The following is a 14,856-nucleotide window of genomic DNA, read 5'->3' on the forward strand; positions in this document are numbered from 1 at the left end:
GCAGACGCACGCGAGCTGCCGTGCGGCGTGCTCGAGGGCCTGCGCCAGGTGGCCCCGGCCAATGGCTACCTGACCTTCGAGCGTTTCGTAGCGGGCTTGCGCACCTCGCTGCTGAAAGCCGATGGCGGCCCGCGGGATCAGGCACGCGTCGCGGCCCGGCCTGGGGACCAGTCGTCCCTGCAGCAGCGCCTGATGTTCGCACCGGCCGATGAGCCGCGGACTGTCCTGGAGAGGAAGCCTCTGCCTCTGAGTGCGTGCCCTGCTTCTGGTGGCCCCAGTGGCACCTCCCGGAACCCTGAGCTGTTATGTGTCCCAGTGGAGGCGGCGTCCTGCCCCACAGAGCCCGAGCGGCCCCTGAGCAAGGCGCTGGAGCAAATCCCCAGCGCGGATTTAGGTGAGTTTGGGTCCCTAGTCATACCTCGTAATTCCAGGGACTTGTGCTAGAATCTGGAGACCCACAGGGTCTTGTCAGAGGGATGGAGATGGGGACGACTGTGAGCAGCCCCTTAAGGGAGGTTGGAGCCACCTGGGTGGAAAGGGGCTTTGGCCTGTGCCTGAGTGCTGAGGTACGGGGTAACTCAGGAGAAGCCCAATCTGTCTCAAACCTGAGCTAGGCATTGGAGCCGTCTGTGGCCGTGAGAGAAGGCATCTGCCTGCTGTACCTGCTCTAGACCTGGGGACATCTGGGTCTTCATCCTCATTTCTGCGTGGCTGCTTGTGAACGTTTCTTCTTAAAAGTGCTCATGCTCTCATGTCCTAACCTGTTCTGAAGGCTCTTCTCAGTGTGACACCCTGCAGAGACAACCCGGCCTGCTTCTCCACCCAGGAGGCAGAGGAGGCAGCACAGGAGCACCTGGCACAAGTGCTGAAGAAGGTTGGGTGTATGTATGATGGTGTGTGTGTGTGTGTATGTGTGTGTGTGTGTTTGTGTGTGTGTGTCTCCCACAGCACCTGCTGTGCTGTGCTGCTGCAGATACACTGCCAGACACAGACCACAGTCTCTGGGGAATCCAGCAGGCTCCTCTCCCTCCTTCCGGTCTAGTTGGCAGGGACAGGAGACTGTTGAATAGCCCCCTGTCTGCCTTGAGAACAGGACCTGCATTATGCCTGAGCCTGGAGGCAGGTTCTCAGGAATCTAAGCCCCTCTTCCAACCCTGTTCCCCATTTATCCTGTGTACTACCCCGTCAGGGCTGCCCACTCATGGCAGCTGCCAGTTCATTTTAGTACACAGAGAGACAGAGACAGAGAGAGACTCGACTCTACTTGCGGTTCAAGCCTTGACTCCCTGTTCTTGTGGAAGGGGAAGCTTCTAGGCATAGCTGGTTATCTTGGTGGCTGTGAGAGTGAAGTCAGCCCTGGCATGGGACTGTATATAATGGACAGGCTCCGGGTTTGTCTGTGGTAGAGCTCTGTTTTACCTTGTGTGGCCCTGAGTCAGTTACCCCTCTGAAAGCCATGTGCTCAGGGCCCATGACTGGGCAATATTTAGCCATTGCTCTGTAAGCCTAAAGCCAGGCTCTAGCTCTAACTTCTTTATAGGTCAGCCAAGGTCCAGATAAGGATGTTGCTATACTTGCTGAACCTCTTTAGCTCCCTATGAACACATATGACCTCAAATGCCCAATCCTATGATATATGCCTCTTTTCTGTGCAAACGTCCCAGGTCCTTCCTAGAAACTCAGTGCCAGTACCTGCTCTGGCCCCACCCTCTGAAGGCAGCCTCCTTTGTAGCTCTCATTGCCTCACCCTGAACCTGCAGGCCACTCAGCACAGCAGGATGGGACAGGAACTTTGGGGCCTGCTTGGAGCTAGAGTCTCTGTCATGGGCATCTGAGCCAATTATTGTATCTCTGTCACTCACTCAGATGGCTTAGCCTCGGGGGGGGGGTGTGTGTGTGTGACCCTGATGCCATGGATAGGGTTGGAGAGCCCAAGAGAAGTTCAAAAGCTGTGGGTCACCACACCAGGGCCTATCCATTTCGTCTTTTGCCCTTCACTCTTTGATATTCTTGATATAGGTATCTGATATGTTTTGTCGGGCACTGGGTGACTCCCTGCCCCTGCTTCCTGCTCCCCCACCCCCATCCCTAACCTCTCAGGGCAGGCAAGAGGATTCCAAGTCCTAGCTAGGCACAAAGTCAACAGAGAAAGCAAAAGCACACTCAGGAATTAGTACTGACTGAAGTTCCCTTACAGGCCTGGTCCCTGGGGTTTGTACTGTCACAGTTAGCTGGAGGATTCTGGAAGGGCTGGGGAACCAGGATGAGATTATGAGGCCATTAGGCTTGCCCAGAGTTAAGCTATGTCCCCGACTGTCTGTTACAGGTGCAGCAGCCTGTAAGACCCTGGGCAAGGGCACAGGTGAAGCCCGGCAGGCTCCACGGGCCCGAGGCGAGCGCCGAAGGCATACCATCACCAATGGTGTGGACTGCAGCCTGGTAAGAGGGGCCAGGACTCTGAGGGACTCTGTGTTATCCAGAAGGTTGGAAACCAGGGAGAACCCATGGGCCTGGTTACTTGGGGAATCCCTGTAGAACTGGTCAGCTATGAATCTTTTTTTTTTTCCCTTCCTGGGCTTAAGGGAAGACAGACAAAGTCAGGCAGAGGGAGAAGAGGCTCCTTAGAGATGCCTGGAGACAGAGTGTGAGACCCTGCTCTGCCTACCAGGTAGGCTCACGTCTGCAGGCCAGCTTAGTGCACAAAGAGTATGATTACTTTAAGCTAGAGTGCTGAGTCTGTTCAGTCACTCCGCTGCCCTGGGGAAGCCTCAGTAGAGGGGCTGAGAGGCCAGTCTCCAGTATCACCATCATCCAAAGAGGAGAAACTAGGCTATGTTCTCCAAGGCATACATTGGAACCTTCCCTGGATAAGCTGGGTGCTTTCCGTCGTGTGTGCATTGGCAGACTACACAGGTGCTGATGTCATTGTATCTGTGTGCTAGTCTGCCTGTGCACAGGTCTCAGCTTCCACACCCGCAGCTCCTGGAGCACACAGGTATGTGCAGGTGTGCATAGAGCCAGTCTGCTTGCTGTCCTGAGTACATTTCCATGCTTACATGTGTGTTATAGTTGAAGCAGATGAAGGAGTTAGACCAGGAACAAGAGGTGCTTCTGCAGGGCCTGGAGATGATGGCACGGGGCCGAGACTGGTACCAGCAGCAGCTGCAGCGTGTGCAGGAATGTCAGCGCCGCCTGAGCCAGAGCAGAGCTGCTGCAGTGAGTGCCAGGCCAGCCCTGACAACAGGACCCAAGTTGCCCTGGGGTGGGCTCCCTTGAGGCTCTGAGCTGAGACTTGAGATGAACAGGTGTGCCAGGTTCGGGGACTTCCCCATGGTCCCGTTTCTTTTCCAGGACTTTGGGGCTGAAGGAAGCCCCCGCCCACTGGGGAGGTTGCTGCCCAAAGTACAGGAGGTGGCCCGGTGCCTGGGGGAGCTGTTGACTGCAGCCTGCTCTGGCAGAGTGAGTGCTCTGGAGGCTGCCTGGCATCCCTTGTCCTTGTTCTGGATGCTATGCCAGGAAAGGTCTGGCTCACTGTGTACTTCCACAGGCTCTGCCTTCGTCCTCTTTAGGGCCCCTGGGCCCTCCCTCACCCTCAACTCCAGTCTGGCAGCAACAGACCATCCTCATGCTGAAAGAACAAAACCGGCTTCTCACTCAGGTGAGGTGTGGGAAGATGGGGCTGGGGCTGGAGGCCCAGCAAACCCTGACCGCCTGCCTGCCTGCTCGCCTGCCCAGGAGGTGACTGATAAGAGTGAGCGCATCACGCAGCTGGAGCAGGAGAAGTCTGCACTCATCAAGCAGCTGTTTGAGGCCCGAGCGCTCAGCCAGCAGGATTCGGGACCTCTGGACTCCACTTTCATCTAGTTGGTTGTACCTCTCTAGGACAAGTGCACACAGACTTAGCTTCAGCTCCATGACACTGCCGGGAGCCTGTCTTCTGACTGAAGACCACCAGGGCTTAGACCTCAGAGCCCTCAAGGAGGCAGCTGCCTCCAGACTTGGGTGCTGCTAGAGATGTACTCTGCCGGAAGCTGCCACTTGCCACTGTCAGTGGGTGGCGGAGGATCATCCTCATATTTACCTGATTTCAGGCAGCCCTTACAGAGAAGGGGGCATGTTTACATCTGTCCTGATCCCTCCGGCAGGGATTCCTGGGATCACTGGTGTTTAGTAAAAAGTACTGGTCACACTGGGCTGTATTTCTCATAATGCCCAGCAGGGGCCGCTAGTTGAGCTTAGTTCCTCTGCCCTGTCTCACCATGGTATTATTACTGAGTGAGTGAGCAAATAGATTTTTGAGCTGAGGGTGGGCTAGGAGGCCCAGAGACTAGGAGGTTAGGGGTTCCTTCTGTCCACCAGGGGCACTATAGAAAGGTGGTTCTGGCTCAGATAGGAGCAGAAGGGAGACATGGAATGGGAGCAGGATGGGGCTATCTAATAGAGGGCTCTATGCCTGTTGGAAGAGCCACAAAGTCAGGGGTTGTGTGTAACAGGCTGAGAAGAAAAATCTGGCTGCAGCTGGACCAGGCTAGTGTGGTTCCTAGAAGGAAGCCAATAACTTGGTTTACCCACCTTACCAAAACTAACTGTCTGGGGAAAGATGGCATCAAGTTAGCTCAGGTTGTGGCCATCCCCCTAAGGAGGTCCTATCCCCGCAAATAGATAAGTTTGGGCCTCCCAGCCAAGTCATGCAGTACACTGTGGGCAGAATACATCATTTATTATTATTTATTTTAAAGACAGAGTTTCTCTGTGTAGCCCTGACTGTCCTGGAACTCTCTCTGTAGAGCAGGCTGGTCTCAAACTCTCAGAGATCTGCCTCTCTGGTACTGGGATTAAAGGCGTGTGCCACCACACCCAGCACGTCTGCATCTTTTAATGCCCTACTTGGCTCGGCAGTGCCATCGTTGACTTATCCACAGGAAAGCAACCCAGGCGGATGGGAAGAAGCTGAGCCTGAGAATGTGACTCTTTCTCTGCTTATGCCTCCCATTGGCAGCTTGGGTGGGCACAGATTGGGTGAGGAGAACCTATTTAGCCTGTTCTGGTGGAGCACTGAGTCATCACAGGTGAGTTCTGTGGCCTGAAGACTCCACTGTGGAATATGAACCCATTGTGTTTGGCTAGCAAAGGGACCTGATGAAGTACAAGTTAGTCCAACACCCAGACCATCTTCTTCAGGAACTGGAGTGGTTTCTGGGCATGGAAGAAAGCTAGTTCTAAAAGGTGGTTGTATTCTGCAAGCTCAGTTTACCCAGGTGGACTTGCCTTAGACCAGTGCCTCTAGAGACAGGTCTCCATGGCAACAGGTTGGGTCTGCCCCTCCACCCCCATGGCCTTTTTTGTGTTCCTTGTTTTACCTCTGTACCCTTCCATTCCATGGCTTGGCACTCCTGTCCCTCAGGTCCTAGAGACACTTGGCTAGTCTCCAGACTGGGGCTGACTCTGCCTATCCCATAGAGATAGGTCTCAGCAAGGTCTAGGCCTTGCCAGGCTCTTCAGATGGCCAGGCCACCTCAGATTCACAGCTTCACGTACTTGGCTTTGCCCAAGCTAGCTATTCCATCTACAAAATAGAATCCTTTCTCTGCACGCTAGACCCTATTTAAATTTGCTCATGTCACGTGACACAGCAGAAAGACAAAGGTGGTGGCTGGGGTGGCAGAGAGGCAGGAGGATCTTTTGAGTTTGAGGCCAGCCTACTCAACAGAGTAAGTGCCAGGACAGCCAGGGCTGCACGGAGAAACCCTGTCTCAAGCCCTCACATACAGTTGGATGGGCAGCTCGTCCTCTGAAGTGTCTGTCACACCTTGAAGAGCTGCCTTCCCTCCTGACATCATTACAGGGTCAGAGGTAAGAAGAGATGGAACAACATAGCCTTTGCTCCAGGGTGACATTCCTTGGGAGACCTCTCACGTGCCAGGAGGTATATTGAAACAAGATGACACAGATGGGGATTCAGCAAACATAGCCTCACAGCCTTGATATCCCAAGGAGGTGAAAGCCACATGCTTGTGCTTTCTATAATACTGTCGTTTCTTGGAAGTCTGTGGCCTGTAGCCAGACTGCCTGGGAGGCCCTAGAGTCCTCAAGGGAGAATTTATTTTTATTTCCAGACACGGGGTTTCTCTGTGTAATCCTAGCTGTCCTGGAACTCACTCTATAGACCAGCCTTGTCTCAGAGATCCACCTGCCTCTGCCCAGCAAGAGTAAGGATTAAAGGTTTTTGCCACCACTATCAAGGCAGTGTTTTAAGTGGTCCTGATAGGCTGAGGGGCACTGCCAGAGGCCAGTGCAGATCCTCATGGAGCCCCAGACAGAGTAGTATAGAATAGGAAAGTCTCTCCTGCAGGCTCACCTGTCTTTTCTAAGGGGAACTGCATACTTGACCCTTGGGTGTTGGTCATGCACATATACTCCCAGCTGTGACAACACCAACTGTCTATAGAGACATCTTTCACTGTTCTCAGGGGAAACTGCCCTAGTTGAGAGGAACACAGATACAACAAACAGGTTTCAAGCATTTTGTGTGCAGTAAGTTCTAAGGAGATGAGCTTTTCTAGGCTTAAAAAACAAAACATCACAGGTCACAGAAACCAACAAAAGACAAGATCTGAGGGGGGACGCTGGGGCACTAGAGTGGGCACAGTAAACAGTAACGACACTTTAGCTAAAGTGATAAAGGGATTCTTAAACATGTGAATAAGGAATAGCGGATGCAAAAGGTGTTACCTTTCAACAGAGTAGAAGGATGTCAGACAATGTGAATCAAATAGAACTTCTAGAAATGAAAAACACTGCAAGTGAAAGTCTCCCCAAATGAAGTAAGCATCAGACAAAACCCTTCATTCCAGCCAGAAAAGAACTACGTTTCCAGAAAGGCTAGGAAGCTGTTCAGAAGACAACCCTAGGCAAGGACAGAGGGGGAGCCGGGGGAGGTACAGGACCTTGGCTGATGGGTGAGGCTGGGTATCGGAGACAGAAGTATTCCGTGTGTCTGCAGCCCTGTGAGTATCGTGGGCTGTGTGGAGGCATGGATAGTTCTGAATACCACTCAAGATGAAACTGTGAGCTTACTTTAAGCCTAAGTTTTTGGTGTTTTGTCCATGGCTGTATCTCTCTGAACATGCCTGGTCTCATCTGGTGGGATTTCTTATTACCCTCCCCCCCCCTTCTAGAACTCAATCTCGAGTGGCATCTTGTAGATGACATCACGTTCTGATGTCAAGAAGGTTAGACTTGCCAGCCCATCATCAGCTCTGACCATCAAGAACACCAGCAGTAACTGGAGAAGGAGAAACCCGATCTTGCTTTTACAAGGTCACAAAAGGAATACAATGACCAAAGATAAATCACCCATCAAAAACCCACCAGACTGGAATGAAAGCAGAAGAGACGTATCTAAAGGAAGAAAGAGAACTAGCCAGAAGGAGCAGGGACCTCTAGGAGGGCAGTGTTGGGGGCAGGTATGGGGGGGTAGTGCTGGCAGTGTGTGCCGGGACAGGGGACGTTGAGAACAAACAGAATAATGACGCATATGTATAGAAATGCCATTAAGAATCCATTATTTGGGCTGGATTCTGGCCTATTGAGAGCACACGGATTCAGTTCCTAGTACCCACATGCAAGCAGGAATAACACTAATATACATAAAAAACAAACTAAAGGGCACAGTAGGGTACCTGCACTTGGGAGGCAGAGGCAAATGGATGTCACTAAGTTCTAGGCCAGTCAGAGCTACATAGCCAGATTCTGTCTCAAAAGCAAAGCAAACAAAACCCATTATTTTTAGATAGCAATGTAAAATTAACTTTAAAAACTCAAAAGCCAAAACAATGTAAGTATTCACTTCAAAGTGTACCAAGAGATGCTATCTTTACAGCACAGTGACCCAAAACATTTTCAAACAAAATTGGAAGTTTACCACCTAAAGGCTATCAGTAAAGGGAATCTGTGGCTGGGTCAGGAGGAAGGTAAAACTCAGGAAAGATTAATTGATAAAAACTGGGTTGCGCCGAGCGTGGTGGCGCACACCTTTGATCCCAGCACTCGGGAGGCAGAGGCAGGCAGATTTCTGAGTTTGAGGCCATCCTGGTCTACAGAGTGAGTTCTAGGACAGCCAGGGCTACACAGAGAAACCCTGTCTAGAAAAACAAAAACAAACAAACAAACAAAAAAAAACAAACAAAAAACCAGAGGGTTGTAGAACACATGAACCCCTGTGGTTTAAAAAAAACACCATTTTTGTATGTATGTACCTATGTGTTGAGACAGGGTTTCTCTGTAACAGCCACAGTTGTCCTGGAACCCATCCTGTAGAACAGGATGGCCTTGAACTCATGAGATCTGCCTTCCTCTGTCTCCCAAGTGCTGGGATTAAAGTCATATACCACCACACCCAGCTATGAAAAACTTTATATGGTGTCTGTGGGTGGAGGGCCTGAGGATTCAGACTTGGAATTGTTTGCTAGTCTAGCCAAGGAAACTGCAGGGCACTATAACAGACATTAATGGGAACTGAGTCCCAAAGCCTAGCCCTTTTCATTAAGGACTTAGGGGGGGTTGGACTCCATTGTAGCTTTATTTATTTATTTATTTATTTATTTTTGCCAGTCTTTCCTATATCATCAGGTAGGCTGTCCTAGACCCCAGCCCCCCAAGGTGGGGCCATGTAGCTTTTCTGTATTTTTTTTTTCTTTGCTACTTTGTGTGGGTTCTTCTGTTTCCTAACAGTATCTTCTCTGGCTTGGCTGAGCTTCTTATCCTGGCTCACCCTCTCCCATTGTTGCTCTGCTCCATCCTCCGCTCTCCCCTCCCCTCTGGGCTCCTCCCTTCTCCTCCCCTCTCTTCTCCTCTTCCTTTTCCTTAGCCTTACTCGATCTTCTTTCTTCCTCAGCTATATTCTCTAACCCTACTTTCTGACCCTAGATCTTCATCCTGTCTCCTGGACCCTCCTCCTCCTCTGTCTCCTGGACCTTACTCCAGCTCCCAGGAGTCCCTGAAGGTCATAAGGTCTAGAAGTTCTAACAGCTAAGCATTCCCAAAGAGTCAGTTGACTAGCCACTGGGGAACCTTTAAAGGGCCAGGCACAGAAAATAAATCATGCTACACCCTTGCCAGGCATCTAATATTATGGACATGTTTGAAAACCTGCACACAGGACAAGGAGATGACTCGGTTGGTAAGGTGCATGTTACAAGGACCTGAGTTCAATCCCCACCACCCACATAAAACGTTGTGAGTGGTGGTGCAGGCTTGTGATCCCAGTGCTGGGAAGATGGAGACAGGAATGACCTTGGGGCTTGGTGATAAGCTAGCCTAGCCTAACTAGTAAGTTCTAAGTCAGTAGGAGACACCTGAAGTAAATCTCTTGACACATGTGCAACATACACATAAACATGTACTTATACCACATATATGCATAAAGTTAAAACTTGCACACAAGAGTAGTTAAAGTAGGGACATCTTATTGAGCACTGCCTAATAGCAGCAGTGCTAGCTTGTGGGAAAATGCAAGATGAAACTAATGTGATCTCTACAGTGCCAAGCAAGGTGTGGCAAGGAGGAACGACTAGGGACAGGTCCTTCAGGTGTTCAAGTTGTTATAAACAAGATGGTGTGCCAGTTAAGGCTACATCTCCACAGATGTGAGATGGAAGGTAACAGCTGTCTTAGATGACAGTCTGTAAAACAGCAGCTCTCTTTACTCAGGAGTAACAAGGGCTTTATAAACCTTGGGGAGTAGGCGGGGGGGGGGGGTTCAGGGAGAGAGTACATTATTGGCTGGGACTGAGGTGCTAGGAATACTTCCTTTGTATGAAGGGGGACTCCAGGTGTTTCAACTTGTAATTTGGCTAAGAGGCTACTGCCTTCCTTAAGCAGGTGGGAGGTCACGATGCTACATGCCGTGGGGCATGCAGGCGGAGAATATGGAGGAATTACCCTGCTGGCCTCAAAATGAGACTTTTGGGATTTAGATGCTTCTCTGCCTCACTCTTGTTCCAGGACTGTCCTCCCTGGTCACACTTGCTGCACAAAGTATGTCTGTTGAGATAACTAGGCAAGTAATCACGTGGTGTATGTTTTCCAAAGGATGAAATGGGAGGAAGAGAAATCAGAGTGGGCCTAGTGTAATTCCACACAAGCAGGAGCAGAGGCTGAATCCCAGGCCTCCTCAGTGCTGGGACTGTAGGCATCCACCATCATGCTGGGTAAACAAATAGGTTTTTAGGCAAGAGGTATTACCAATCATAACACATGGCAGCTACCTAATAATAAGGAGCGATTCTCAAACAAACAAACAAAAAAACCAAAAAGCCCGGCAATCACAGCACTCGGGAGGCAAAAGCCAATCACAGCACTCGGGAGGCAAAAGCAGGCACATTTCTGAGTTCGAGGCCAGCCTGGTCTACAAAGTGAGTTCCAGGACAGCCAGGGCTATACAGAGAAATCCTGTCTCAAAAAAACCAAAAAAAAAAAAAACCAACAAAACAAAAACAAAAAAAAACAAGGAGCGATTCTCTAGGAAGATAACTTGGAATCTCTCTTGGGGCACTCAGTGGGCATAGCTGTCCCTCCAAGGAGGATGTGCAGACAGACACTTGTGCTTGGGAAGAAGTGAGCCACACAAAGCCCTGACTGAGACTAGCAAAACCAAAGCACCCTGGTCAGGTGGCACGCTGGTCAGGTGGCACGCTGGTCAGGTGGCACGCTGGTCAGGTGGCACGCTGGTCAGGTGGCACGCTGGTCAGGTGGCACGCTGGTCAGGAAGCAGAGCAGCTCTGTCATTCACACGCAGCTGTGCACGTGGCATCACTTTTCAGAAATCCTCAGTTCCCAGAGCCAGCTGCAACCATGCAGAATAGTTTGGTAATTGCTTTAAAGACTAAAATTCAGCTCCGTGGTTGAGGGTATTTTTTGTGCAAGCCTGTTGACCTGATTCTTGCTTGCTTCTCACACCGAACTGCCTTAGCTTCAACACCAGAACCTGTGTAAGGTGTAAAAGAACCAAGTTCACCAAGTTGTCCTCTGACCTCCACAAATGCACTGTGGCACACGTGTCCCCTGTTATATATACACACAATTAATAATAATAGTAATAGCAATAAAGTAATTAAAAAAATAAACTCACTAAACTTCATATTCTATATATGATGGTTTTAATTGCTTGTCAACTTGACTATATTAGGGTTTCCAGTTATTTGGTCAAATACTGCTTTAATATTAATACCAAATTAATATTTAAATCAGTGGGCTCTAGGTAAAGCACAGTGTCCTCTATCACATGAGTAAGTGACTGTCATCTACTAGGACCATGGTCTTAAAAGATAAGATTCCCAGAGGGGAACAAGCCTTGCTTCTACATGGCCTCTGAGCTCAAAGTTGCAACATTATCTTGCCCAGCTGTAGACCTGCTTTGGGGAGGTTACATTTGTCGCCTTTCTCTGCCTTTGTGAGGCTCTGACAAATAGTTTCCTCCATAAGGTGGTCCAGCTGTTCTGGAGAGTGTCTCCTTGTTGTTGGGGGTTTTGTTTTGTTGTTTGTTTTGTTTTGGTTGGTTGGTTTTTGAGATTGGGTTTCTCTTTGTAGCCCTGGCTGTCTTGTAACTTACTCTGTAGATCAGGATGGCCTTGAACTCAGAGATCTGACTCCAGATTTCTGGGACTAAAGGAATTTGCTATCTTGCCCTGGTTGCCCACAGCCCAATCTTTTTTTTTTTCCGAGACAGGGTTTCTCTGTATAGCCCTGGCTGTCCTGGAACTCACTTTGTAGACCAGGCTGGCCTCGAACTCAGAAATCTGCCTGCCTCTGCCTCCCGAGTGCTGGGATTAAAGGCGTGCGCCACCACGCCCGGCACCCACAGCCCAATCTTTTTTTTTTGTTTGTTTTTTTGTTTTTCGAGACAGGGTTTCTCTGTGTAGCCCTGGCTGTCCTGGAACTCACTCTGTAGACCAGGCTGGCCTCGAACTCAGAAATCCGCCTGCCTCTGCCTCCCGAGTGCTGGGATTAAAGGCGTGCGCCACCAACGCCCGGCTCCCACAGCCCAATCTTAATGAAGGTATTTTCTCAATAGAAGTTTCCTCGTCTCAGTTGACTATAGTTAGTGTCACGTTGACCTAAATCTATCCAGCACAGTATTGGTTACTGTTATAAGCATTACTCCATTTATGCAGCCATCATGAAATACCATAGACATAAAGGCATCAGGAGTTAAGAGCAGGAGATGGCCTGGGCTTAGCCAGAAAGGTTGGTGAGAGAGGCCTTTTAGTCACGGGGTGCTTGACTGTCACAGTGAGGCAGGCAATGCTTATACAAGGCTGTCCTGTGATAAGAGCTGTGCACGCACTTGTCATGACTGGTGACAAACAAGCTCCTCCTTAGTCTCTTGGTCACGCTTGTCCTCTCATTGCATGAGATACCCGCACCAGTGAGGCATCAGAGGGCCAAGAGGCATTGTCTCTGGAACCCATGCGTACGGGATCATTTGAAAATGAAAGAGGGGACCTGGAGAGATGGCTCAGCAGTTAAGAGCACTAGCAACGTCCAAAGAACCACATGGTGGCTCACAACTGTCCAGCACAGCAATCTCAAGGGCTCCAAAAGCCCTCTAGCCTCCTTAGGCACCAGGCAAGTAACAATCCATTTCAAAAGGATAATTTCTTGGCTGGAGAGATGGCTCAGTGGTTAAGAGCACTGAACGCTCTTCAAGAGGTCCTAAGTTCAATTCCCAGCAACCACATGGTGGCTCACAACCATCTGTAATGGGATCCAATGCCCTCTTCTGGTGTGTCTGAAGACAGCTACAGTGTACTCATATACATTAAAAAAAAATAAATCTTTTAAAAAAGAGGATAATTTCTTAAAAATATAAAATCAATGCTCAAGAAGAAATTGAGCACCTAGCTAGCCATATAACCACCAAAGAAACTGAAAGGATAAATTATTATTTAATAATAAACTATTATTTAATAGTTAAAATTTTGTGCCAAGAATTTTATGTCAGGCCTGCACATATTTTTACTGGCATTCATACCATAAATCCAAGTACTAGAGATCCCAATACTAAGCACACTTTTCCCAGAAAGTAACTGTAAGAAGGTAGCCTAATCCTGATAAAAACCAAACAGGGTTTTCTTCTTCTTCGAGGAAAGAAAGCACCTGTCCCTGTCCTGTAGCCACTCCGACCACATTCAACTTTGCTTAGTCATGAAGAACACAAGGCTGTTCTAATATTTTTTTCCAGTGAATTACATTATTGATTGACAAAGAAAATCTACTGCTGCCTCAAAACATGCATGAAAACATAAAGTCAAACTCAGAGCCTGGTACCCACATGATGGTGGGCAGAGAGAGGCAACTCCAGAGAGCTGGCTCTGAGGCACGCACATAAACAAATGAATAAATTTGAAAATAAATGAGCTAGTAGACAATTCAAAGATATGGTGTCGAGGAAATTCAAATATATATGTCAAGGTGCAAGAAACCCCCTGAACAGGCTGTGTGTTGAATGGTTCCCTTCACCATTGTGCAAAAGGCAAAACTATGGAAACAGGAAGAAGGTCACGGGTGCTGGGGCCTCACACGGTGCCAGCAGTTGGAACCCAGGGAATCTTTAAGGAGCTGAGACCGCTCATGTATGAGACAGAGTCAATGAACCCATGTCACTGTACGGGTGTGCAAGCACACACAAGAGATAGCCAAGTGTGGTGGTGGCCCTGCATGATGGTGTGTTGATGCACATTTAGTGGTGACCATGTGCCTCTGATTTTTTGTTTGTTTGTTTGGTTTGGTTTGGTTTTTCAGACAAGGTTTCTCTGTGTAGCCCTGGTTGTCCTGGAACTCTGTAGACCAGGCTGGCCTCAAATTCAGAGATCAACCTTTCAATGCCACGTGAGTGCTGAGATTAAAGGTCCCGATTAAAGGACATCATTGCCTGGAATTCTGTGTCTTCTTAATATTGCTACTTACTTTTTAAAAAATGTCAAAAAGGAGAGAAAGAGGGGGAGAGAGAGAGAGACAGAGACAGAGAACTGTAGCTTTTCTGTTTTATTTTTTCCTTTTCCCTTTGTCTGGGTTCTTCTGTAGCTCAGTCCAGTGTCTCCTGGCTTAGCAGTAATCAGTTGTCTTCTCACTCTGCTCTCAGACCCTTCTCTCCTGTCTCCTGGAACCTCCTCTGTGCTAGCCCTGAACCTTACTCCTAGCTCTCAGGCTCTGCTTACTTTTTATATTCACTCCTATTTACAGAATTCCAAGAGGCAACTGACAGTGAAGCGCAGAGGGTCCTTACGTGTCCAGGCCCACAAAATAAATCAAACTCCAGAAAACCACTTCCAGGTCAGTCCATTACATGTTCTTTCCTTACGTGTAAAAAAGGCCTCCCGTATCCCAGCCTGGCTCCTACTTGGGTGAGTCTGGCTTTGAGTTCCTGAACCTTCCACCTGCCCTTGAGATCTGGGATTCCAGGAGTATCGCCACTACATCCAACTTGTTTGCTTATTTATCATTTTGTCTTATTTATTTTTTCCCTGAGACAGCTTCACTGTGTAGTCCTTGTTATCCTGGAACTCGCTTTGTAGACAAGGCTAGCCTTGAACTCACAGAGATCTGCTTGCTTTTGCTTCCCAAGTGCTGGGATGAAAGGTGTCTCCCACTACCACCCAGGGTTGTTGTTTGCTAATTTTTAAAAGAAAAATTTTAAATCAAGAATTTGCTGCTTTAGCCGGGCGTGGTGGCGCACGCCTTTAATCCCAGCACTCGGGGAGGCAGAGGCAGGCGGATTTCTGAGTTCGAGGCCAGCCTGGTCTACAAAGTGAGTGCCAGGACAGCCAGGGCTACACAGAGAAACCCTGTCTCGAA

General features: G+C 49.1%; 1 protein-coding gene across 1 annotated transcript in view; it reads left to right on the top strand.

Moving 5' to 3' along the window:
- The window catches only part of Sapcd2 (suppressor APC domain containing 2), a 9,583-nt gene extending 3,992 nt beyond the window's left edge, over positions 1-5,591 (top strand). The window contains exons 2-8 of the mRNA XM_021156503.1: positions 5-394; positions 773-874; positions 2,327-2,439; positions 3,070-3,216; positions 3,352-3,459; positions 3,548-3,658; positions 3,736-5,591. Of these exons, the coding sequence (XP_021012162.1) occupies positions 5-394; positions 773-874; positions 2,327-2,439; positions 3,070-3,216; positions 3,352-3,459; positions 3,548-3,658; positions 3,736-3,864 (1,100 nt within the window). The 3' untranslated portion in view covers positions 3,865-5,591. The remainder of the gene's footprint in view (positions 1-4; positions 395-772; positions 875-2,326; positions 2,440-3,069; positions 3,217-3,351; positions 3,460-3,547; positions 3,659-3,735) is intronic.
- The last annotated feature ends 9,265 nt before the right edge of the window (positions 5,592-14,856 follow it).

Source organism: Mus caroli, chromosome 2, assembly GCF_900094665.2.
Source record: "Mus caroli chromosome 2, CAROLI_EIJ_v1.1, whole genome shotgun sequence".
NCBI classification, from domain to species: domain Eukaryota; kingdom Metazoa; phylum Chordata; class Mammalia; order Rodentia; family Muridae; genus Mus; species Mus caroli.